This window comes from Meles meles, chromosome 10 (genome assembly GCF_922984935.1).
Source record: "Meles meles chromosome 10, mMelMel3.1 paternal haplotype, whole genome shotgun sequence".
In the NCBI taxonomy this organism is placed as follows: Eukaryota; Metazoa; Chordata; class Mammalia; order Carnivora; family Mustelidae; genus Meles; species Meles meles.
This window is the reverse complement of record NC_060075.1, coordinates 3,035,803-3,061,681: the sequence shown is the minus strand read 5'-3', so window position 1 is coordinate 3,061,681 and position 25,879 is coordinate 3,035,803. Positions and strand designations below refer to the sequence as shown.

Genomic DNA, 25,879 nt, shown 5'->3' with positions numbered 1-25,879 from the left:
CAAGCACGCACAGCAGAACCTTCTGGCTCCGGCCCGGCCCGTTGCAGCACGTTTTTGCCCGTGGTACTTTCTCCGACTGAGCCCCTAATCTGTGCGGGGGCGGACAGGGATGTCACTGGACCCACTTCATCAATGGGGCTCAGAGGAGCCACATGACTTTCAGGGTTTCAAAGAGCTGGGTTTGGAAACCGGGCAGTTCATTCCAAATCCCACACTCCTCTCGAAATGCCTGGCCCCAGGGGACCCGTGCAGGACAGTTGAGGGGGTGCTCCCAGGGCCCAGTCCCAGGACTGCGAGCCCCGCAGAGGTCAGACATGGGGGAGGATCCCTTAGGCATCCGGACAAGACAGAAAAGGAACCAGACCTCATCGCAGAGTCGCGGGACAGAGGGTTCCCCACCCAGAGCGCCCGCTCATGGATAAAGGAAACGGATCGCTTGAAAGTGAGCGGCTGCAGGGAGACTTTTCCATGTGACTCTTTCTTAGGGACTGCGCCAGGGGATGAGCTGTGATCGACCCGAGATAACTAGGAAATCGGGGCCAAAGGGTCAGCAACAAGTGTGTTTGAGCGAACTGGCCGGAAGCTAGAGGGGGCGTAAGCGAGAGGACAGAGTGCGAACGTCTGCTGCCTCAACAATGAAGCAGCAAAGGAGCCACCGTGCAGGGGACTGATTCTTCATCAGAACCGCTAGGAGACCAGCGATGACATTTGGGCACAGAAGCAGCCATAACAACTCAAAAGTAGTAGGTGCTGAGAAGAGTTAACTTTTGATTAAAGCTGGGGGAGCAGGAAGGAAAGAAAGAGCAGCAGGAGGGGGAGGGGAGGAGAGAAGCCACGTCGTTGTCGCTCTCACCAGGGAACCCACGGACCCTGTCTGAGGACAGAGAATGTGCAGCCCTGTAAGGAGGCTCGGTTATAAAGGACACACTGGAACGCAAGCACAACCTTCGGTCTCAAAAGAGTTAACATTCAAGACGTTTGCGGGAACAGACCCCACAGAAGAAGATCGTTTGAATACGTGTGCCTGAGAAAACTGCTCCGTATCCATCCACATAAACACGCGCACACACGTAATGTATATATTTCAGGAATCGGGGGGGGGGGGGAGAGGTAGACACAGACATAGTCATGTACTCTATCCACATGCATGGACCGATAACCCAATGTCACAGCACAAAGTAATGACCATAAATGCATTTGTCATACCAGTGAATGTAAAAGAAACTAACTACTAAAAGAAACACGGTTCTCAAGTTGGATCATTGCATTAAACATCTCCTGCTGTGTAACCAGCCACCCCCGTATTTAGCGGCTGAAAACAACAGTCAGTACGTATTGTGTCTCACAGTTCTGGTGGCTCGGGTGTTCAGGGGAGGACTGGTGGATGCTGGTCTGCTCAGGGTGCGGGCTGCGGGCGTGGGCTCATCTGAAGGCTCAGCTGAGCCGGGAGACTCCACGACCAAGATGACTCCTTCCATGGCTGGCCAGGTGGGCTCTCTCCACATGAGCCTCTCCATAGCTCGACTCGAGTCTCCTCGCCGACAGGGCATCTTGCTTTTCAGAACGAGCAACGCCCAGCCCAGAGCAGGAGCTGCACTGACTTCCATAGCCTAGACTTGGGAGTCACACACCGCCATCCCCGCCGTCTTCTGTCGGTCACGCAGACCAGCTCCGGCTGATGAGCGGGAGCCCACCCGAGGGGCAGAAGACCAAGAGATGAGAATCTCTGCATGCCCTCTTGGAGCCTGGCTGCTCCTCCAGTTCTGCGGCTGCCTTCAAGAGAGTCACCCGAGGCCGTTATTTAAAAAGGTTAAAAATCAAATATAAACAAAGACATACCAAAAAAGAAAGTCAGTCCCCAGTTTTAATATGAGACTATTTTTTTCCACCAAAAAACATTAAATGAGATAAAACAAAGGCACTTTGAATCCTTGAGCATTATGGTTTATGATCAAGAGGTCACGGTCATAAATACTGATATGCTAAACATTAGAAAAGAAATTTTCAAAAAGCAGAAATGACAGAGAGTACAGGAAAGTCGGCAGACACCCGTGATTTGTAGGAGGTTCTGTCTGTCCCGTCTGGTTGTGTTACCCTGTTCCCCTTGAACATATTTTTAGCATCCCATTTTAAACAATCTCTTGGCTTTCCAGCTGTATCTTTTTGTGTTATTCTGTCAGCAGTTTTCTGGGGGTTATGACAAACTTACCTAACATCTTGCAGTCATTTAGAGCGAACCTTGGCCCTCTCAAGAGCACCGGAGAAGCCTTCCCGTCACACCGTCCCGTACCCCGCACTGCTCATGTCATCATGATCACATTGACGAAGTCCACATAAACACTAAACCCAGAAAATTCTAGAATACTTGCTCTCGACAGTCACATGCATTTCCCAGAAGTGCAGAGGAGCAAAGGAGCACATCACCTTTACCCGAGCACCTCCCGTTTCCGTTGCTCTAACACCCTTCATGGGAACCGGCCAAGTTATAAATCAGAAAACACCCACATTCGTTTCGAAAAGGAGAAATAACATAGAAAACATTTTCTAACCATAGTGTAGCAAAACTAGAGGGTGCCACAATCACAAAACCAAACACAGCCCTAGAAATTTTACCACTCCCTACTGATCAATTTTTGGGTCGGAGGGACGTTTAAAGCAAAACTACAGAATTTCGGGGAAATCATCACACCTGAGCTACTACACAGCGTTTGTGCGATCCGAACAAAGCGCACTCATAGACGTGACTATTTGTATCCGTAAAAAAGAAAGAAATGAAATGAGTTCACCACCTCGTTCAGAAAGTTGGGGAAAGTGTGCTGGGAACCGCCGCACAGAGCGGAGCAAAGACTCAGTAACAACAACAGAGAAAATGTTCTGAGATCCGGTAACAGCTGAACTCGTGAACAAACCAAACGGCTGGTTAATTTCTAATCAAAGAAAAGTGAGGAAATGTAAAGCAGAAAGCGAGGAATGTAGGTGACATGCACCCCAGGTCCGGGCTAATGTGTCCCACGCGCCCGAGCACTGAACAGAAGGTCCGGAGCTGTTACTGGTGTTACTATTTTTGTCCCCAGTTGACCTGTGAGGCAATGAGGCCCCAAGAGGTCCTACGACCCCTGTGGGTCTCCCAGCCCCCGCAATGGTGGACCCACAGCCAAGCCCAAGGCCGGGAGACAGTGAAGCCCTTTCCGTCTGGGGTTGACGCTGTCTGTCAGTGAGGTCAGCTCAGCGTTTCCCACTCCCTGGAACCAGGATGGCCTCAGTCTGAACGCATTTACGAGCACCCGGTGGAAGATGGAGGATGACCCCTCCCCGTCCGCCAGGCCAAGGGCACGGCCTGCTTCTGTCTCACGCAGCAACGGGCTTGCAACAGGGAGGCTGGGAAGGAGGTCACGATCTGTCCTGATTTTAGCTGATCACCTAGTTTTTCAGGTAGCCGATGAAGACAGAGACGTGGTCTATGAGAAAATGAAATACAGGAACGCCCTTTGACTTTCGTTGCTGGTGACCAGGCGAGACAATGATGGGCCATTTGGTAACGGGAAATAAAGCAGCTGCTTCACACCGCGCCTCCAAATCAGTTTCCAGATTGATTTAAGCTCAACGCAGAATATAAACCACAAAGGTTAAAATCCTAGAGAAGAAAAGACACTAGCATCTTGAGAAAGGGTAAGTACATAGTAAGTATTTACAAATTAGTAAACGACCCCAAAGAAAAATGGACAAAAGATCTGAACAGGCAATTTCCAGGAGAAGGTAATGAAATCTTTGTCCGATACATTCCAGAAAATCTGCTCAACCCTGCTAAGGACCGGTGAGTGCCGCTTATCTCAGTAAAGGCTTCCAAGTGCGCTGGCGGGGAAGCCCGGCGGGGCAGGGCGCTGGCCGTGGGGAGGACAGCCGTGTCGGCCTCCTAGGGCTGCTGTGACAAGTGCCACAGTGTCTCATGTTCTGGAGGCCGGAGGTCCGAGCTCAAGATGTGGCAACATCGGCTCCTACTGAAGGTTCTGGGAAGGTGTCCTCCCTCCCCACCCCCCCCCTGCTTCAGGCATCTGGCAGTGGTGTTCTCCCTGCATGTCTCGGGGTCTCTGTGTGTCTCTCTCCCCTTAGAAGAACACCAGTCATTGGACTTAGGGCCCACCCTAATGCAGGGTGACCTCACTGTAACTTGGTTACATCTGCAAAAACCCCATTTCCAAATAAGGTCATGTTCAGGGGCCTCGGGGGGATGTGAATTTTGAGGGGACTCTGGTGAGCCCAGTACAGCAACGTAGCAACACCTTTCTATTTTAAATATCCCTGTTCTTGTCCTACAACCTTCCTACAGGTATGTGTGTGTCCTGCAAACCACTGGGCTACCTGTCCGTCTAAGACCTGCAGGGACAGGTACGCCGCAGCCCGTGAGAGCACTGTCCTTGGACCAGAGCACAGCGGCAAGCCCAGGAGCCGCTGTGGTCTCTCCTCCGTCTTCTGAGCTCGACCTCCGAGGGCATTAGCACCCTCTCACCCACTAACTTCCCTCCCGGGCCGCACGCCTATGCGTCTACCACAATCTACAGCTACATCTTCCTCCCTGGCCTCTGGCTTCCTGAAGGTTCCCACAAACAGATGACTGTGTTTCTTCCCAAGAATCAGATGACATCAGTCCGAGCCTGAAACCCTTCTTTGACTTCTGTGATGGGCCGAATATACGTGTCCCCCTCAAATTTCTCTGTTGAAGCCCAAATCCCTGGTGTGGCTGTATGTGGAGCAAAGAACTCCCAGTCCCCACACAGCCCGGGTCCCCGGTCCCCACATGGGCCAGGCTTGCTCCTGCCCCAGGCACGCACTCTGGGCTCTGCCCTCCCCCCCAGGCTCCTCCCCACTGGGCCTGCATCAGCCAGCAGGCCATCCTCGAACACTGAGTCTAAAGTAAGGACGCACAGCCCTCAATTTCTACTTACCGGCTGGTATTTCTCCCCCACAGAATTCATCACCACCTAAAATTCGCTCTCTGTTCCCGTCGCTGGCCTGTTTTGGGAGTGGCCCCCACCAGAGGGAAGCTCGGGGACAGGCCCTGGCCTCCCCCGCAATGCCCCCCGCACCACGGTGCCCGGGACGTCGTCGGAGCTCGGAAACAGGGATCAGGCACGCTCCTCGAGAGATGCCAATACCACAAACAGAAGCTTTTACTCAACACACGTGCCACCCTTCTGTGGAAAGCAGCCGTCACAGTGAGGTCCAGGGCCCTGCAGGGCTTCGAGGCCCTGCTAGGGGGCCGTGAGCTTGAAGCTGTTTTCCTAAGAGGAGCACAGCGTTTGCCCTTTTGTGCCTCGTGTCCAGCGGCTGCAGGATACCGGCGCGGAGGGAAGGCAGAAGCGGACCCGAGAGTGCCGCCGTCCGCGACAGCGTGAAACGCCAGTCTTCTCCACAGTAGCTTTTGTTCTGGAAGAGCTAGTTTTCGTATGAACATACTAACAGGAACGGGGTTATTTTTCTTTTAAAATGAGTTTATTTTAATTTCCCAGTTTTCATTTCCAGCACGGCAGGTGTCAGCAGACGTAATCCACGTCAGCGAAAGTCTTCGGGGTCGTCAATGATTATTTTCAGAGTGTGCAGGGTCCTGAGACCACAAACCGTGACAGCGGCGGCCGCAGACCCCGTCCAGCCGTGGACGAGACCACAGGGCCTGCCGCACCGATGTTCCCTCGTCACGTTAAACAGACCAGCTACAGACCAGCGTGGATAGCTCGACCCTCCCGTGCGAAGTCGGAGAAACGGTAATAATCATTTGTTTAGCCGTAACCCCGCACGTGCGGGGGTCCTCACAGCCCACTGGCCAGGGTGTCCGGGGGGACAGCCGGGCGGGGAGCGGACAGGAGGTGGGGAGGAAGGACCTACTTCTTCCTGTGTGCATTTTTGTACAATGGGATTTATTCCTTTATTACAGACTCTTTTTTTAATTTTAATTTTTATTAATGTAAGTCGGAGCCCGGCGTGGGGCTTGGACTCAGGACCCTGAGATCAAGACCTGCGCCGGGATCAAGAGTCAGACGCTCAACCGGGTCAGCCAGCGGCCCCCAGACTCCTCTCTAAAGAATCTTGGGGAAGAGAAAGCCCGAGGAGGCCGGGCTGGCTGGCTGGGGGGCTCTCGGGAGGCGGAGGCCCCGGGCAGCGGCAGGAGCCTGAGGCCAGGAGGCGGGCTGCCCGGGGCCTCGGAAGCCCTGGTGGGCGCGCAAGGGTGGTGAGCGGTGCGGCCGCCGGGCTGCGTGCTGCAGACCAGGGTTCCGTAGGTCGCGGGCCTGCATCTGTACTTGGCGGCTCCAGGGGCCTCTGCTGGACACACACGTCCGAGAGCTCAGAGCATGGCAGGGGACTTGGGAGGGGACCCGGTCGTGAAGGAATCAGAAATGAGGCTGGGACGGCCCACGGGGAAAGCCCACTTCCGCCAGGACGACAGGAGCCGCCGTGGTTCCCGGAACGGCCCTCTGAACAAGCCTCGGACACTGTCACGGCTCCTGGAGGTCGCTCTGTCCCCGCGGGCTAACGCACGGCTGCGGTGGGGAATACAGCCGGCAGCCTGCAACCACCCATGACCTTGAGAGCACCTTCCTGGGGTCAGGTTCCCGAGGTGTCCCCTGCTGGTGGGGATGGGGCAGGCTGGCGGATACACTCCCAGGGGCACAGGTAGGCGGGCGAAGGGCAAGCCCTGCAAAAGCCTCTTCCCCAACCACGGTGGGGGAGATCACGGATGGAACTGCCCCTTTCACTTTAAGTTTCTCTTCCCTGGGCGTCCTTTCTTAAGCCCCCACACTTCTGCCGCTTGTCTTTCTGGGCGGACATCAGTCTCTTTGGTCCCCACTGATGCTGCTTCCCTGTCACTGAGCAGCTGTGGGGTTGGGGGGGACGCGCAGCAGAGTCTCGGGCCGCCCAGAGCATGGGGCCAGCATGAGAGCCAGGGGTGTGGAGGTCAGGAGCAATGCTTCGCAGTGCCCAGCCCGTGCAGCCAGTGGCGGCCGACAAGACCAGGCTGGCAGGTGGGCTGCGATTCTATCTCCTCTCAGGTGAACTTTCCGCTGAAAGCCTAAGCAATTAGGGTCCTGGTTTGCTCTGAGCTGCTCATGCAGTTTCCAAACTGAGTCGGGCTTGACGCTGGTGGTTTCCCTTGGCAATGTGCCCCTTGTTGCCAGCACTCAGCCTCAACACCGCTGGAAACCTCCGATCACCACGTCTCCCGCTCCGTGCCCCACTTCCGACGGAGGCCCCGGGAATCTCCAGATAAAGAGCTTGTAACGCGCACGGTCCCAACCTCAACTTCAGGCTGTTTCGTCCCTTCAGGTAAAAACTGGTTTGGTATTTAAGTTGCATCAGTACTTACCTCTTAAGTCAATAAAGCTTGATGTGCTTCTCCATCGACGTGGGTGTCTGCTTGGACTTTCTTCCACTTCCAGCCCACACGCAAGCAGCCTGGGAAAGAGGACAGCTCTCGCGGGCAGGATGGCTCCCGGGTCCCGCATGGTTCCCAGGTCTCACACCTATGTCCAACGGCTCCGCGTCCACGTAGTCAGAGGCTGGCGGGGGTCTGGTGGCTCGGGCCGCTGAACGGCAACATGAGGAGAATGAAACATGGTTTCTCCCTTTGGACAGACGAAACAGTTGCTCTGATCTCGGCTGGTCCTGCTCAGGAGCAAATTTCTGGGGAGAGTGATGAAAACCATCAGATGGCCTTAAAACTGGGACCAAGGAGATGAGGGCCTCTGGTTTCCATGGGTGTGCCCCTGCGAGGAGAATGGGGGGCCCCTGCCATGCCTCACAGCCCGAAGGAGCCCGTGGGTCTCTCACACCCAAACCTGCACATGCCCTGCCCCGGGGGGCCAGCACCAACGCCGCCAGCTGCAACCGGACCCTGGGAGGTGTTCTGGGGTCGCATCGTGGGAGGGGAGCGCTGGGGGGTCAGCGGCGCTGAACCTCGCGACCCGCAGAGGACAGAGATGGGGCTGGGACGGGCTGTCCCGCTTCCCGGGGTGGCAACCCTTCCTGAACGCTGGCTTAGCCGGCCAGTAGGAGCTCTGCACGCTCTGCGGGCAAGGGACAGACCCGGACAGCCTTCACCGGGTACGGCGGTCCCGTTCGCGAGCCAACGTGCCTGAGCCCCAGGTGCCCAGACGTTGGGTCTGACAGCATTCTGGCCGTCCTCAGTGAGGGTATTCCGGGACGAGGTCGGCATCTGAAGGTGCGCACTGGGAAAAGCTGATTGCCCTCCCCAACTGCGACATTGGTCTTTGGCTGCCCCACTGGCCTCCCGGCTCTCCAGCTTGCACGTGGCCGCTCGTGGGACTTGCCAGCCTCTGTAGTCACATGAGCCCACTCTGCACGTGCGCGCGTGTGTGTGTCTGTATCTCCCACGGGCTCCGTCTCTCTGGAGCTCACCCTGGGGCGAGCTGTGCCGCACTCATGGATCTGAAGCCTGGGGCTTCCCCGGTCTGTGACCCTGTGTCGGCAGAGATGTGGCAGTGACCTCTCTTGGCCACCGAGGGCCTGACCGGGGTGAGCCCCTGGGTTCTCGGAAGCCGGACGGCATCTGGGGTAATGGAACAGGTCTCCAGAGCGTGTGGGCTTCGCCACGAGCACCGTCTGTCTCCACAGGACTCAGAGCTGCAGGAGGACAGCCTGGGTCGGCACGCGCGGTGAGTCGGGCATGGGAGGCCGTCGCGGCCGTCCTGGGGCATCTGGGAGACCTGGTCAGGGGCGCAGGTCTGCGGTCAGGCTGCGTGGGGGCCCGGGGCGCCCGGGGGACCCCACGAGCTCCTTCCTGCCCAGCCACATGTGTGTGAACAGCACGAGTTTCTTTGTCTTCTTCAACCAAAACATGTCCTAACAGAAGAGAGGCAGAAGCGGACGGGAAAGCCCGGCACCTTGGGCTCAGCCAGTCAGCGAAGGGATTTACAGAAACGTGAAGACGGCTGTTTGCCCTGAAATACGTGTGTTAAAACGTAACAAATTTATCCCCGCTATTTCTAAATGAATGAATAAATACGGTGAAATGTTTTTGGTTTTGTTTTCCAATACAGAGCGCTTCTAATCAGTGACCGCTGACGTGGCAGATATCCACAGGTGTGACTCACAGGAAGCACGGCTCCGCGCGTCCTCCCAACCCCTCAGAGTGTGGCGGGGTCCAGGGGCGCTCCGGATCGCAGCTCTGTCCCCGCCCTCACGACAAACCAGCACCTTCCGTTCCTCCGCACCTGCCTGCGGGCCTCTCCGGTGAGGGAGAGGACAGCAAACACACCTGGCTTCCCGCTTCCCACACTCTGTTCCAAGCCGTTTGCAAATATTAAGTCAGTTAACCTTCATGTAATGCCGTGAGGTGAGCATTATTTATTACCTCCCACTGACGGGGGAAGCCCAGAGAGCTTAAGGCACTTGCCGCTGGTCACACAGCTGGGAAGGACGGAGCCACGACCCACAGGCAGACAGGCGTCAGGCCCTTCGTCGCTGGGCTGTGCTGTCTCCCATGCCAAATGATTAGTTACTGGCGCTCCCCGGTCCGCGTCCTCTCAAACCACACTTGCATTTTAATAGCCAACTTTGATGTCCTGACTCTGGGTTCACAGTCCAGGTGGTACGGCCTCCCGGGCGGAGACGTGTGGGTTTGTGCTGCGTGTGTCCTACTCGGCTGAGGTTCCCCCACAAATATGCAGCCCGGGGGGGAACAGCAGAATCGTGCCTCCTCCCAGTCTGGAGTCTGGAAGCCCGAGATCGGGGTGCGGGCAGGGAGGGCTCGTCCTGACGCCTCGCCGACATGTGCATCCAAGCCTACGCGGCACGGCAGCTCGCCAGACCTCAGTTAGGGCCACCCGAAGCCGCTGTGCCTCCTGGTAACTTCTTGCCTGCAAGGATCCTGAGTGCAGATAAATTCACGATCGGAGGTATGGGGGGGCAAGGGCGTCCGCGTGCAAACGCAGGTGCCTCATCCAGGCCCTGGCAGTACCTCACACCACAGCCGTGCTCCCGACACTTCTGTAACGCAAGCACCGCTGTGGGTGTGGGACCACAGCCAGCCTAGGGAAGGGGGACAAGCCCCAGATGGGGGCCGGAGCAAGGCGGTGCTCCGAGCCGAGGTAGTCCTGGGTTTGATTTGTGTTTCTCTCTCTTCTCGCTCCTCTCCCGCCCGGCTGGCAGTAGGGACGGGACCTGAAGACTGTTTCTGTGGGGAGTCCTCGCCCTGCCCACCCGGACACAGGGGCAGTGACCTTCCTGCTGCGAACACGGTTTCTCCAGGTGGCCCCGCAAGCCAGGCCCACTGGGGGAGGCCCGCCTCTCACCAAGTACCCCCAGAGTGGTTTGTGGTAGGGCAGTGCTCATATCCCACTCACCGGGGGTAAACGGAGGCAGCATGCCCGGATTCAGCAGAAGCCCCATCACAGCTTGCCGGGAAGGCAGCTTCTGCGCGCAGCCCACACACAGCGGGGTCACCAGGGGAGCCGGGCGCCTTCCACAAAAGCTGTTTTGCAAAATTAAGATAAAGGAATGTGCAGATTTACAGAAGTGAGAGACTGGGGTTGATTTTCGGCTAATCAAAAGGCCTCCCCGAGAGGTTCATGTTCAGCGGGAGGGCGGCCCGGGAGTGCCAGGGGCCGGCCGGCACGCCCTTGCCCTGCTCCGGAACATGCCTCCCAGTCACGTTTGTTCCCAACACTTATCACACTGTGCAACTTGATTAAACAGCACGTCAGCTGTGGCCGCCGGAGCTGTTTCTGCGAAAACTGAGTCCAACGACCTTGGGAAGTCTCCAGAACGAGTCTGCCTTAAAAGAGTTGCCATTGTATTAGCTGTGGACGAAACACTTGTAGAAAATAGGGAAATTGGGGCGCCTGGGTGGCTCAGTGGGTTAAAGCCGCTGCCTTCGGCTCAGGTCATGATCTCAGGGTCCTGGGATCGAGCCCCGCATCGGGCTCCCTGCCCAATGGGAAGTCTGCTTCTCCCTCTCTCTCTGCCCCTCCCCCTGCTTGTGCTCGCTTGCTCTCTCTCTCTCTCAAATAAACAGTCTTTTAAAAAAAAAAAACTTCGAAAAGAAAATGGAGAAAATCATAAAAATGTGCAACTCTACGCTAAGATCCCATTCTATCTTTAGTTCTCAATCCATCTTATTTTTAAAACTTTCTTATCGAGGTAAAAAAATCCATAAACTAATCTTATTTGTACAGCTTGTGTAACTACCATGTGATTTACGCTTGTCTAGCTACTCCATTCCAGAGTTACCTCGTCGACGTGTTCAGTGACACCCAACAAGACACTGAACAAGAGTGTTCAGGCACACTCTACAAGCCTGGTCCCCACAGAGCACACAGCACAAGGCATCTTGTGACGCTTCTCCACATGAATTCTGGGGCTTGACTAGATGTAGTCACCGAGGCCAGTGACACCCTTAACTCTGTGCACATAGTAGGTCCTTAGTGATAAGTGTTGGTCCATGAGGAGCCCACTTGACACTTGTTTCTAATTTTGAGGAGTCAGCACAGATGTAGGCAACTAGACCGGCTCCTTCTTCCCCACCCACCTGCACACTGAACACCCCCCGCCCCAGATGCTCGGTTTGTGAGGTCATGAGGCAGAAAGACCTTGAGTCCTTTGAGGGCAGGGCTGTGTCTTTTCATCTCTGGGTCCCCAGACACCAGGATCAAAGAGTGGCGGTCAGCCTCGTCTGTCTCTCTCAGATGTTGATGTTCAAGATCGTGAGCCCAAAGACCAGCCTGGTGGCTGGAATCATGCCCCGCCACCTACCCCGCAAAGCTATGTCCAAGTCCCCAAAACCCGTGAACGTGACTTTATTTGAAAATGGGCTCTTTGCAGATGTGACCAAGTGACGGGTGTGGAGGAAGGTGGGCCCCAGCTCCACAGCTGGTGTCCTCACCGGAGAGAGGAGGGACTTGGGCCACAGAGAGGGGGCGTCCCCGTGAAGAAGGCAGAGGGAGCGCTACGGAAGGAATCGTGGCGGGAGCTGGCAGCAAGGCCTGGAGCCCCACGAGCCTCCGCACAGCCCGCGGGAGGAGCCCGATGCTCTGAGCCTCCCGGTGGGTCTCTTACGAGTGGCTTGGGGAGGACTGGAGTCCCAGCCCCGCACCCCGCTGCAGGACCCCGTAAGAGGGCCCACCTGCCCGGGACCGAGGTGGCTGCTTCTTCTTGTTGCCTTGTGCTCCTCCCGCACAACAGGCCAGCTCTGGGGGAAAACGCCTGAAGGCCCTGAGGATGCCCGCGACCCTCGCTGCTCCTGCTCTGCTCCTCGGTGACCTGGCTTTGCCAGCTGCTGTTTGCCCATGGTGGGGTGACGGGGGCACGGGGGTCCACCCGCCCAGGGCTGCCCGAGGCCTGTCAGGAGATGCCTGGGCCCAGAGCCCATCGTCCGGCGAGAGGGTGTGGATGGCCGGCTGAGTCTCAGGACAGCCCCAGCTGGGGTGAACCAGAATAATGGAGTTAAATCTGGTTTCTTTTCCCCGTGTACCCGTATTTCACTCAGAGCTATGCATCTTAAGCCCAAAAGATACCCTAAGTCTCTACAAGGCTGATTCTCTTGCAAAGCCCTTCCTCACTGTGACCTGCTGGCAGCCTGAGGTCAGCGAGCTGGTGCCTTTAAGCCCTTCAGACAGCTGAGGAGCCTGGGTGGCCCAGGGTGGCGGGGCCAGGGCCAGGCGCCTTGCCCAAGGGCTCCTAGAGTCCCCTGACACCCAGTCCTGGGAGATCAAAGGCAGCTTTCAGACCGGCTGCCCCAGCCCCATCCTCTGCCCATGTCAGGCCCCACAGCTCCCTCCGCTCTGCGAAGCTGCGGGGCACATTCGCTTCCGCACATTTCTGGGGTGTGAAATCCCTCTGGGCTGCCGGCCTGAGGTCTGCTGCGGCTCAAACGTCCGCATGCCCGAGGGCTAGGACGCTTTCCAGAGCTTGTGGGTTCGAAGCCTGGGGGGCTGGGAGATGATGACACCATTTACCTGGATCCTGAGGTTGCTGGAGAAGGCGCCTACATGACAGCGACATGAGCTCAGCTCGGGGGAACCGCAAAGAAACAAAGAAAACCGTTTCAGGCCTGACGCAGCACGCAGCCTGCTTGCAGCGCTGAAATACGGACCAGCGAAGCCTCCGAAACGTGTTCCCCGGGGATTTGTCTGCCGGCACCAAATGACGTCCCGGCTGACTGCCCAAGAACGGAGAGAAACACGGGGCTTGCCTGAAGGGGAGGAGAGTAATCCTGGAGGCCTTCCTGTAGGAGAGGAGGAGTCTCAAGTCAGGTTTTACAGGCCAGTGACTGGTGACCAGAACATTCCAAAACGAGAAGCACTAGCCAATACTCAGAAGCCCTTCATTCAGAAGTTTTGAGAGAAAACACTGAGAGCAAAGGCGAGGGCCAGAAGGGAGGGAGACAGAAACAGAGACGGCAGAGACGGACGGAGCCTTCTCGTTCTGCCTGGGAACCAAGCACTCTGGGACACAATCTGGCATCTTTTCGGGAAGTGTGCTTCCTCCTTTCTCTCCGCTTCTCCCCGAGTAAATGGTCAAAACCCTCCTGTCGTGAGGTTCGCGTAGCTCCCGCGGCCCAGGTCCGCTTATTTAATTAGAGCGAGGATTTCGTCCTGCCAGCCGGAGCCATGAGACCTCAGCCCTGCCGCCCTCCGACCCGGCATGGGGGGGTCTCGCTCACCCTCCGACCCTGGAAGCTATTTTTATCCGCTTGATCTCAGTGTGATTAGCAAAGGCAATTAAGCGGCTAGATCAAAGCTCAGGGCCGGCAGCCTCTCCCACACTCGCTAACAACCTGGAAGGTTTGACAGAAACGTGCCTAGAAGGAATCAAGCGCGGAATGAATCACGTCCCCTGAAAACGTTAGGACGAGCTGGTTCCACCTCTGAAAGAATGTTCTGGAAACCAGGCGCAGGCAGAGGGCCCCGGACACCCTGCCCTGGTATTTGTTGCGCCCCCCCCCCCCGCCTTTCTTTAAATAAGAGAGTGTTATGTATTTCCTTTTTTCCCCGTTTTTTGGAGTTTGAAACGGAAGGAGCCGCCAGTATTATGGCTACAAAACGAATCAGAGTAACGTTATCTGGGGCAGTTGGATAAAGGGGTTTCAGAATTGACCTGGCTTCCTGCAGCAGGGCGTGCCTCCTGGCCTTGGGCATCACTGAAGGGCCCAGGAAAGATGCTGGGCCACAGAGCGGCTGGCCAGGAAGGGAGGCCCAGGCCAGAACCTCAGCCCCATGCTTTTCAGCACAGGGGCTGCCGAGCGCCCTGCACACGGCTAAGGCCGAGGGAGAACAAGAAGGTGCCGGGGTCCAGAAACAGGGGTGCTTTCTCACTGAGCACGTCGTGGGAAGCACCTCAGACTGTCCTCCGGGAAGCAAAGAAGGCCACATCGACTGAGTAGGGGCTGGACACTGCGCTGGGCAGACCGGCAGATCGGGCCAGTGTAGACACCGGCCGCAGGCTGGGCACTGCCTGGAAGACCGTGGGAGAGGGTGGGGGGCCCCGGCTCGAGGACCCCGTGCTGGGCAGCCACCACGTGGCAGGGCATAGCCAAGCAGGGGGAGCAGGTCTGCAGAGCTCGGAGGGAGTCAGACAGAGACACAGAGGAGAGCAGAGACAGAGAGACATGGAAATAGGAGACAAGGAAGAGACGCAGAGAGGCGGAGACGAGGCTTCCTGCCCACGGTTCCTAGGGAATTCCTTTCCTTATGCCCGACTGTCTGCTTACGCCACCCAGGGAGAGTGTCGGTTCTTTTCAACCAAAGACACCTCGATTAAACCCTAAATTAGAGCTGAGGAAAGTGACCAGTGACGTGCAGTCAGGGCAGGGGTCCCTGGGGCACTCTGCGGGGGGACGTGGGGTGTGTTCTGAAGAGCGAGTAAGGGGGTTCGCACACCTCCAGCTACAGGAACTCATCACAGAGCCCGGGCCGCACCCCAGAGCCGTCCGCCACCACGCGGGGCTGGTCCGGGGCTGGTGCTGGTGCTGCTCCCAGCCGGCCACTGAGCACAGAGCAACACTGAGGAGGGAAGGCTGCGGGCTCAAAAGGTTCAAAGACAAAACTCCCAGTTAGAAGACAAGTCCTGGGGGCGCCTGGGTGGCTCAGCGGGTTAAAGCCTCTGCCTTTGGCTCAGGTCATGATCCCAGGGTCCTGGGATCGAGCCCCGCATCAGGCTCTCTGCTTGGCTGGGAGCCTGCTTCCTCCTCTCTCTCTCTCTGCCTGCCTCTCTGCCTACTTGTAATCTCTATCTGTCAAATAAATAAATCTTAAAAAAAAAAAAAAAAGAAGACGAGTCCTGGGGACGCCGAACAGCACGGGGCCTCCAGTTAGCAACACTGTAGGCCTGACGGGGGCTAGGAGAACAGATCTGGGGACGCATGGGGACGGACATTAACTCATTGCGGTGATCATTTTCCAAAAGATACGTGATCACATCACCATGATGAAGTTCCAGAACCTAGGTGAGGTTCGGTGGGCTGAGGTCCGGAGCCGATGACCAAGAAAGAATACTTGAGACATCTTTGTGCAAAATGGGGGTTTATTAGAGCACGGGGACAGGACCCGTGGGCAGGAAGAGCTGCTGCCCCGGGTTGTGAGGGATGGCAGGTTCCGGACCCTGCGGGGAAGGTGAGGGGAAGGGAGTTTTCAACGGAGCTTTCATATGCTAAAGAGGGCCTGTGAGGTGCCAGGAGTATCCCGGAGGTCTTCTGGCTTGATCAATGTGGTCTTTTGGCAACCATTAACGTCAAGATAGTGGGAGATTCCTGGTGGCATGTCGCAATCCTGCTATCAAGAGTCTTTGTTAGAGAGATTCAGGTTCAGGAGAGATTGAACTATATTTCCATTTCCTTCTGCCTCAGCCTCCTGCAGTTTTGTGTGTGGAGGGGAGGGCGGCCTTAGGGCCCGAGGAACTGGGTTATTGGCCTTTGGAAATTATCGATAGCACAAGGTAACTTCTTTGTCTGTAGATCTCTAGGACATTTGTAAACCAAGGGGAACTGTTTGTTTCTCGTTTATGGCGGTCAGGGGTGCCTGAGGAACGTTACACGGTATTACCGAGGGGAGCGGATGGAGAGGGGGTGCAAGGGGCCAGCTTTTGCTTTGTCCTCAGCCAGTCCTGCTCCCTCATCACTTACGAGGTACGTCTAAAACGAATACAGGGTTATGTGTCAACTACGTCTCCATTCCAACCATTAAAATAAAGCGCTGGTCCTACCACTGGAGAGCAGAGAGACGGGGCCCCCCATGGTGGACGGCTGATACCCCCCCCCCCCCGCAGGCGGCCCCGAGGCTTGGATCCCTTCTGACAAGAAATCAAGAAGAGCCTTGTCCCTCCGACCTTTCCCGGAAATGTGCTCACCCCCCCCACCCTCCCACCCACCCACCCAGCTCAAACCCTCCGACCGACCGCGGCTCTCGGTCCCCACAGCCGCCTCCCCAGGAGTCAGGCTGTCCCGATGCCCCATCCCTTGTCCTCGTCCCCTGAGTAAGTCTCACAGTGATTGGACCCGGGAATGTCGTCCAGCCACCCGGCCGCCCACATCTGTCTGTCTTATCACTTATTCAGGGAGGAATCCTTTGTCAAGGTCTGCGTCACTGATCGTCATAAAAGCAGTGAAATTCCAGTTATCCCGGCAATGCTCCCCTGACCTACATCGGAACGACGTCAGCCTAGACCGGCTCATGGACAGCAGGAAAGGTGCTGCATGTGGGGAACTCGGGACAGCCTTCTCCGGACAGTCACGTCCCCATGTTGGCCACCAAACAGCCTTGCTCGAGGACAATAAAAGACCCCGCAGGAGGGAGGAGCTCGGGTCAAGTCCGGCACGTTCATACGATGGCGTACCACACGTGCATTATGAATTACGCTGAAGACAGGTTTTTCTTGACCTGGGAAATGCCCAGGCCACTTTCCCTTCGGTGGAAGGTTAGAAAAAATCCTGTCTACAAGCAGAACACATGGGACTCCGTAAGGGTGCTGGGCGGGAGGAGGACGCCTTGAGTGTGGGCAACTCCCTCACCCCCAAACCCTCGGTGTAAACACCACCCGGGGGGCCCAGTGTTTACCCCACAGCTTTGTTCCCAAACTGGTTCCTTAAGAGCTTTAGCCTGAGGCTCAGGGACCTGGAGACACCATCGTCACACCGGGTCCACGTTGTGGCAGGAGGAGAGGACGTGACCATGTGTCCGGAGCCCCTTTTGAAGGAGCTGGACCAGCACGGCTTCCGTGTTTCACGGGCTGGGACGGGAAGCACACACCCCGGGCTCAGACCCTCGTGGCCGAGCACACGCACCACCGGACACACTGGAGGTCGTTTCTGCCCCTGGAGTCGGTCTCCAGGAGGAGCAACCTGGCCTTGGGTCTCCGTCACTGACCCTGCGGTCACAGGCTCTGACGATAAACTGGCTTCGTGCCCCGCAAAGCACGGGATTCCAAGAGGCTGAACAGCAGGGGACTCGCTGGGGACATTTCCCGAGCAAGGAATTCAGCGCTTGGCCAGGGAGACCCGTAGGCCGCCGCTCCTGGTGGCCACTGGGGCTGCCTCCACAAGGCCACGGGATGCTCCCATCTTAGCAGAAACCCAAACGGCCTCCCACAAGGCTGCTCCCGGGATCGGCACAGCGACGACCTCCCAAGTGACCCACATCCTGATTTCCAGAACCTGTCACTATCTTAGGTTCCGGTTAAAAGGGAATCTATGATGCAGATGGGCGAAGGTTGCCAGTCAGGGGACCTCGAGCAGGGACAAGTGTCCTGAAACACGAAAGAGCCAGAGGAAGACCAGCGGACAGCGGCGGGGGGGGGGGGGGGGGGTTGGTGGCTGGGCGAGCCTGGGGGAGCGGGCGTGGGAGGAAAGCCAGGGAACAGAGTCCCCCTAGTCCCCCCGGAGGAACCAGCCCCCCAACGGCATGACTGTGGCCGGGTGAGGCCCGCCTGGGAGTTCTGACCTGCAGGACACCCGTTTGCGTCATGTGAGAACAAGAGGTGCGTGGGAGAACCCTGCTGCCCCCCACCTGCCGCTGCGCCCCTCCCCCTGCTGCTGGCTGGCCTTGGGCAGGCGACTGAGCAGAGGGACGTGTCTGTGAAGGGTGGAGGCCGCTGGCAGCAGGCATCCTCTGCCCTCCCGGGGAACATTCAGGTGTTTCCTCCTTATTCCTACCCGGACAGACTATTCCTTTCCTGACAGTTTACATCCACTCAGCACAATAAACACCAGTAATCCTGCCGATGGCAGAAATTAGGAATGACTTCCGTGCCCCCGCCCCTCCCCCACCAGGGGACAAACAATTCATTCTGGGGGCGGAGTTGGCCGCACCTTTGTGCCGTCAGTCCTGAGAAGCCTTTGAAGTCAGTGCCCCCCTCCCCCCACACGGCCCCAGGCGCTGGAGAGGCCGGTCCAGCTGCCCGAGGCTCTCCGGCTTCCTCACCTTTCACAAGGAGCATCTCACTTCCAACACTTAACCACCCTTCAAGGACTGGAAAACACATTATCTGCCAAATAATTTAGGTAGTCGCCTGGCAAACCGCTGTCTTCAAGACTAAGTCAGCTGCCGCTGGACGGGCGCCCGAATGATCACAGATTGAGTGGAGTCCCGCATCACGACATCAACCTGTAAGGATCATTCCAGACGTAACCCCGCAGCCATGTCTGGGAGAGTCTGGGCAGGAGGACGTGTCTGCTCTCGGACACACTGTTCCCTGCTGGGGTTTCTTGGCCCGTCAGCCAAACATTTTCCCGACATTTTACCAAACGGCAAACAAGAAAAGTGATCTTCAAGCAGCTTTCGACATTGCACCAGAGAGATCCAAGTGGCCTCTGCCGCTCAGACGGGCACGGGGCTATCACTGCCGTTCACGTGCCGTGACCGAACAGCCAACCACGGCCATGCTCCTTCCATGACCACGGAACGGGAGCGCTTACCAGCGGCGCCGCCGGGGCAGGCGAGCGGGCGGGCGTCAAGCCAAGTTCACAGAACAGCCGCCCTGCCTAGGCCCCGAGATGTGGGCCGGTGCGCCCCAGATGGGCTTCTGCGAAGAGTCTGGGTGGGGCGGGCCGGGATAATTAGAGGGCACGTCGGACCCAGTCACGAGGCCGGGAAAGGCAGGTGTCGGCGGACTGGTTCCCCAGCTGCCCGACCTTCGGGCCTGTTATTTCCCTGGAGTAAAAGGCCCCACCTGCGCCAGGTGCTCGACCTCTTACTCATCAGAGAGACGCACCTGAAACCAAACAGCGGCCCCGGACACACCCACCAGGAGGCCCGTGAAAGAAAACCTCACGGCAAACACACACACCAGCGCGGTGATCACGGGGCCTGAGTCCTCAGCAGGGATGGCCAGACCCCAGCGAGTCCCTGCGCAGTTCCCAGCCCATCTCTCTCCACGACGGCTCCGCACAGGGGCGTCTCCGAGGGCCTCGGCCACAACGCTCCTGGACTCCAACCTCGACCTCTCTGGCAATGCCGCTGTTCAGAGAAAACACTAGAAGTAGCAGGAAACAGCATTTCTCTCCCCGAACCGCCGGACTTCACTTCTCATCGTAAAATACTCGTGTGATCTCTAGTGATGTCTGTCCCCCCGCCCCAGATGTGGCCCTGGAACGCCGCTTCTCCAACGTATTGCCGGTTTGCTTCCACGGCAACATCCCAGGGGCACCCGTCATTTATCGTTTGCTGTCTTTTATGCAAGAATGATAACGAGAGACAGAAGCACTTGACAACCATAAGGCTTTTCCAAACACACCTCACTAGACTCTCTTAACGGCTTTGTGAGGTGAGCAGGGCGGTCACCACAAACGTGCAAATGGGGAAGGAAACCCAGGCCAGGAAGGCGACTCGTCCCACTTCTCTGGGGTCCGCACACCTGTCACACTCCCACCACCCTGGAGCACATGAGATGCCCCTGTTTGAAGGAGACAGACAGTGTCTGGCATCTCTTTCTCCCCCGTCTCCAGCGAGGGATGCTGATGGCCGTGTCCGCCTCAGCCTGGCTGCCGTGGTCACGCAGCAGGTCATCCCCTCCGATGACCCCATCCCTGAGGTCGCAGCTCGGACCCCACGTTTGTCAGCAGAGCCTCTGACGACAGGCCCCCGGCGGCCCCCACCCCACCATCGCTCCACGGTGTGGCCGATCCTTAAAATACTAAAAACAGAACCGCCGTTCACTTCACGCTGGGTGCACAACTCAGAGAACAAAAAGTGAGGTCTTGAGGACTCCCCGTGTCCACGCGGCACCCCTGCGGCACCAAGCGGGGCGGCGAGCCGCTCCCTCCCTCGCTGGATGAGTGGATGCGCACGACGCGGGGGGTTCCTGCGCTGGGCTGTCCCCCAGCCTCCCGAGGAGGCCGTCCTGATACCTGCTGCAACAGGAATGAGCCCTGAGAGCTTGACGCTGACGGAGAGAGTCCAGACTCGAAGACGCGAGCGCCCCCGGAGTCGCAGACATGAGGAGGACAGCAGAGGGCGGCTGCGGGGGGCCGTGGGAGGGAGAAGGGAACTCAGTGTCTCCTGCGGAAACAGGGAGTTTGAGTTTGAGGAATGAGGAGCGTTCTGGGGAGGCTGGTGCTGATGGCGGCCACGGGGTGAACGGCCTTGCTGCCGCTGAATTGTGCACTTGAAAGTGGCTAAGTCAGTAAAGTTTATGTTATGAATATTTTACAATTAAAAAAACAAACAAACCCTAAACTCATGTCTTCCCCTCCAGCCTCGCTCCTTGCTGACGGGCTGTGGGTCATTGTCCCAGACTCGACCCTCACTCTCCCGCACCAAGAGGGTCACCAGGCCTCCATGTGGCACCTTGCCACCCCGTGGCCACCATCACTGTCCACCCGTCCTCACACAGACCCCACGAGAACCTCTCCGCTGGTCTCGGGCCCCCTGCGCTGCCCCAGCCCGTTTGGCACACGGACATCGGTGAGGCGCTCCCTAACGCAGACCGTGTTCTCCGCTGCTCACGGTCCTCCCAGGCCTTGGGGCTGCGACCCCGTGGCTTCCCGCTGAATCCCCCGCCCTGCACCGGCTGCCCTGCCTTCTTTCTAGAACGTCATTTCTCTCCCATCGGCTCCTGACCTCCTGAAAGCATCATGGGTCCAGAGACCATCCGGGGCTCCCTGTCGATCCCCTCCACCGACCACCGCTGTCCTCTGCAGAGCGCCTCGCTTCTCGTGTCCCCACCCCCCGGAACACAAGCTGTTGAAGAAGTGGGCGGGAAGGAGGGGTGAAGTGGGCGGGAAGGAGGGGCGGAGGCGGGAGCCCACCCGCACGCTGTTGTCTGGCTCCGTAGTTCATAGACCAGCTCTGCAAACCTAAGGGCCACAGAGTGGAGCAAACTTCCTTCCCCAGTATGGCTCCTTCTCATGGGACTTAGAAGAAATTTAGCGGCTTCAGAGACCTAATGTCATAACACTGAGAGGCCAATCTTGGTAACAGTGTCCAGAAAGCACATTAATGGGGCGCCTGGGGGGCTCCGTCGTTCAGCCGCTGCCTTCGGCTCAGGTCGTGATCCCAGGATCCTGGGATCCAGTCCCGAGTCGGGCTCCGTGCTCTGCGGGGAGCCTGCTTCTCCCTCCCCCTCTCCCCCTGCGTGTGCTCTCTCCCTCTCTCGTTGAACAAGCCTCTGTTGAGCGGCTGGTGAATGTCAGCGGCCCAGGCTGCAGAGGGCAGGCCCCGGGGAAGAAAACGGTCTTCGTTCTTCCCGCAGGCACCTGCCGTGCCCCCAGTGTCCCTCCAGGAGTCTGGGCACTTGCCGGCAGTGAGGGTGAGGTCCCCACTCCCCAGCAGCTGGTGTTCGTGGAGGAAGTCAGACAAAACGAGGTTAGTGAGAGCACAGGGTAGGAGCTCAGTTGGGCAGTGGTGATGAGACAGCAAACCCAAGCCAGGGGAGCGTGTGGAGGGGCAGGGGAAGGCCCCACGGAGTGGGGAGCACTTCCAGAAGCAGGGAAGGGTGTTCTGGGGAGGAGGCGGGGAGGGAGGCCGTGGTGGGGCATCAGGAGGGCAGGGGGACACGTCCTGCAGATGTGCCCCCGCTGACTGGAACATGTCCTCCCGACCAAGGCCAAGCACATCCCGTGCCCTCAGGGCTCCAGGCTTCGCAGCCAGAGGGACAGGCCCAGGCGGGCAGCGAGCAGGAAGGCCTGGCTTCTGTCCTTGCGCACCCGAAGCTGTTTCTGCCCTCCGGCCTGTCTCCCCGTCTGCAAAGTGCCTCTTCCAAATGGTGTATTCTGGGCTGTCGCACACCAGGCCCTAGGAGAGGCTGTTGGGGACAGTCCCTGCGGCCCAGCGATGACTCGGGCGGACACTGAGGTCAACAGTTCAGTGTCCATCCTGGCCTCCCTCCTTTCACCAGCGATGCCATTTATGGGACGGACCCCATGTCTAGGGCTGAGTCCCTTCTTTTTCACTCACGGTGGGTCAGGGATTCCGGACCAGCCCCTCCTCGGGCTGCTCTCGCCGGCATGTGGACGGCGGGCCCCCTGCGTCTCTGCATCTCTACCTCCTCTTCTTAGAAGCGCACTTGCCAGACTGAACAAGGACCTACCTCCTGACCTTTTACCTTCCCCACGTCCTGAAGGACCTGTCCCAACACTGTCGCATTCTGAGGTCCTCGGTTCGGTAGGACGTCCGCATGTTCACTTTAGAGGGACAGATCCCTGCCCAGAGCAAGAACCGTGTCGTTTTCACCTGCCGGAAACCCCGCAGAAACTTCAAGTCAGACTCCCCAGGGCTCAAAGGGGATGCAGCTGGCCCAAATTCCCACAGCCAGGAGTGGCCAAGCGGGGATTCCCAGACACACCTTTTCCCTCCAAGGCCAGAGCTGCCAAAGGCCACATCCTGGAAGAACCCCAAAGCCCACTGGGTAGAACGCTCCGGGAGTTCCACGGGCTCCACAGCTCGCAAGGCGTGAAGGAAATGCATTGACACCCGGGAATGGCCCCTTCCGCTCTGGACACTCACAGCGTTGCTGGGGAGTGGGTCTAACAGTCCGGGAACGGCAGAAGCGTTCTTGGCCTGCCCTGAAGGACACACCTCTTCTTCGGGAAACAATCCAACCTTTTGGCTCAAGACAGCTCACGGCACCCCAGTCCACCTCAGGTGAGAGCTACTTGGCCAGAGCTGGACATCTGTCCCAAACCCCAGCAGCTGCCCCTCACCCGCTGGGACTGAGTCCCTGGCCTGGGGTTGGGCTGACACCATCAGGACCCCCGGGAGCCCTCCCCCAGCGCCGGAGCCCTCCTGCCGCATGAAAACTCATCATGCCGAGAGCCGGTCTTGACTCCTCCCTTGTGGCAAAGCAGGGAGGTGGGAGGGGCTGGGGCGGCCGTGGCCTCGTTTCCTGCCACCTCGTAGAGAAGGCTGTCTGAGCCAGGCCGAGCACCGGGGAAGGCGCAGACGCGGTGCAGAGAGAGGTCCTGCCGTCCTAGACTTTATTCCTGTTGTCCCTGAAGACAGCTGTCCCCTGCCTTTCTTAGAGTTGCATTTCCACGAACCCATCGCAGGTGCAGACCCCAACAAGGACGTTCTGAGCAGATGAACAGGGGTTCGTTCCAGGCTACCCGCTGGGCTGGGGCGTGAGCTGTCACAGTGAGAAACGGTGGGGACCCTGGTACCAGACCCCGGGTATGGTCTCTGCTTCTGTTTAAGGGTTAGACTCTGTCCCTCTGCCCTCTCCCAAATTCGTATGTCAAAGTTCAAACTCCCAGAACCTCAGAGTGTGACCTTATTTGGAAATGGGGCCCTTGAAGATGTCTTTGGTCACCATGAAGTCATACCAGAGTAGGGGGCTTCCTAAAGTCAAGGGACTAGTTGCTTCTGAAAAGAATGTCGAGTGGAGAGAAAGGGGTCCACACGGAGGAAGGCCATGTGGAGGCAGGGAGAACACTGTCTACACCAGGAGCGCCGGGAGCTGGGAGCAAGGCCGGCCGCACCTGCTCGCCAGCATCCGGCTTCCGCAACCAGAAGACCGTCATTTACGGCGTTCGAGCTGCTCTGCCTGTGGCAGTTTGTTAAGGTGCCCCTGGCAGATGGACGGTGCCCATGCCAGCCTCCCAGGTCTGGGGTCTGGGGTCTCGCTCACGGTAGGGTCTAAGAGGCTGGGGAGAAGCTCTCCCCACCACTGCACCGGGTGTCTGGAGGGAAAGAGCCCTGGACAGAGAGGTCTGGGAAGAGCAGGCAGGATGCTCACAGGAAAGGAGGGAGGATGAGTATCCACCCAGGGGGGATGCGGAGCACCGAGGCTCCGGACACCTGAGGGGAAGGACAGCAGAAGTCGTGGAAAGTATGGAAGAGGACAGAGAAAAGGAGTCCGGGGGTCTCGGCCAGCTCCCCACCTGTCTCGTTCTCGTCCCTCCCATGGCCTTGAGGCAGCGCCAAGGCAAAGCTTTCACGGCCACAGCCCACAGTTGCAAGAAGGCCCCCAGCAGCCCGACGCCTCCCGCCCCCACTGCCGACTCCCAGGCAGGGAGAGCAGTGCCAACAGTTCCTGTTCTCAGGGTCAGCCAAGTCTCATGACAAAAGGTGGTGTGACTTAGCAGGCTTTCCCGAATGGCACAACCTTCCCGAGGGGGCGTTCCCGCTGTGTACTGGGTCACTGCCACGTTTCCAAAAACATTCTGTTTCCACACTTGGCTCACCAGAGTGGGGGAGCATTGCACAATGGAAGCAGATAAGAACACGCTGGTCTCTCTGAGCACAGGGGCCACTGTGCGCAAACGAGGACTACGAGAGGGCAGCGCCCAGACGGGGGGGGGGGGCTGGGCATGCTGTGAAGCTACCCGCAGGCGTCCAGTGTCCCGAGGACAGATGCCCACATCTCCCCAGCCTTGCAGAACCCGCCTCCTGCTTCGTGAGCAGAGTCACGAGAAGGGGCACTTGCTGGGGAAGAATGATTCACGGGCTGGCCCTGCACACAGCATTCAGAAAACAGGAAGCCTGGGACTTAGCAATCACGCAAGGCCACGCACCTGCTGGGCTGGGATTTGCCTCCCACAGGCTTCGCTGGGAGACCCTGCAAGACAGAGAAACGCCCACAGCGGGAAGAAAAGGGGGCTTTGCCATACGGTGTGGAAAGGGCGCACTCTCGAACACCAGCCCTGAAGAGGAAAGCTGCCTCTGTGCTCCGGTCACCAACCTTGACCCTGAAGGTAATGAGTCAATTTGCAGCAGGTGCGAAAAGTTGCCGGCGGTAAAAGCGAAGAGTGGGCACTAACAAAGCTGTCACAGCAAACCCAGAAGCAGTGGCAGAATTAATTTTTCCTTCATTAGCAATATCCTAATTTGCATGATTAATGTGTCATGGTCGATCAACACAGGCCGCTACGAATAAAATCACTGAACAGAAATGCCACCGCTGAGCCAAGAGAATAAGACAAATCCATGAGTGGACAGCTAAGTAAGCAGGAGACGCGGTGGTTCCCCCAGAACAATGCTCGCAATGCTCGAGGTGCCTCCACGATCGGGAGAGCTGGGTGAGGGACACACAGACAATCATTCTGGACGTTTCCGTGGAAGGAGGAGCTCCAGGTTATTCTTGACTCTGGCAGGCGGCCACAGGACGAGGCTGACTCCTGCCAGCTCCCTGGGCTCCTTCCTCACCTTGCGCTGCTTCCCGTACCAGGCTCAGGCCATAGGGCAGAACATTCCAGGCCAAAGTGGGCCACCATCCGCCCGATCCACGGCTTCTTCTGGCGGCGAGCCTTCGCAATTGTTGGCCGGAACTCGGGCCGGAGCGGCTGCAGGGAGAGGAGGGGAAAGGGAAACCGACCGAAATGACCCTAAAGGGCCTCAGACACATTGGCCAGACCCTCCGTGGACACCGGTCCCGTGCCGGGCGCCATGCTGGGAGCTCGGGAGAAACTCCTCCGTGGGTCCTGGGTGCAGACGGTGGTCTGAGA

The 25,879-nt window shown here is 58.0% G+C and overlaps 1 protein-coding gene and 1 long non-coding RNA gene across 2 annotated transcripts; both read right to left on the bottom strand.

Moving 5' to 3' along the window:
* Positions 1 to 1,051: 1,051 nt before the first annotated feature.
* Positions 1,052 to 25,822, bottom strand: LOC123952130. Its single transcript, XM_046021364.1, has 7 exons — positions 25,802 to 25,822; positions 25,581 to 25,717; positions 24,950 to 24,993; positions 24,317 to 24,490; positions 12,966 to 13,234; positions 10,356 to 10,483; positions 1,052 to 1,773 (listed from the first exon to the last, which is right to left on the bottom strand). Exons 1-7 carry the CDS (start codon positions 25,820 to 25,822, stop codon positions 1,611 to 1,613), a joined length of 936 nt encoding a protein of 311 aa, XP_045877320.1. The 3' UTR covers positions 1,052 to 1,610.
* Positions 15,648 to 23,263, bottom strand: LOC123951690. The gene is made up of 3 exons (XR_006820497.1): positions 22,783 to 23,263; positions 18,423 to 22,670; positions 15,648 to 15,776 (listed from the first exon to the last, which is right to left on the bottom strand). It is a non-coding gene; the product is annotated as an uncharacterized LOC123951690 (long non-coding RNA).
* Positions 25,823 to 25,879: the final 57 nt, after the last annotated feature.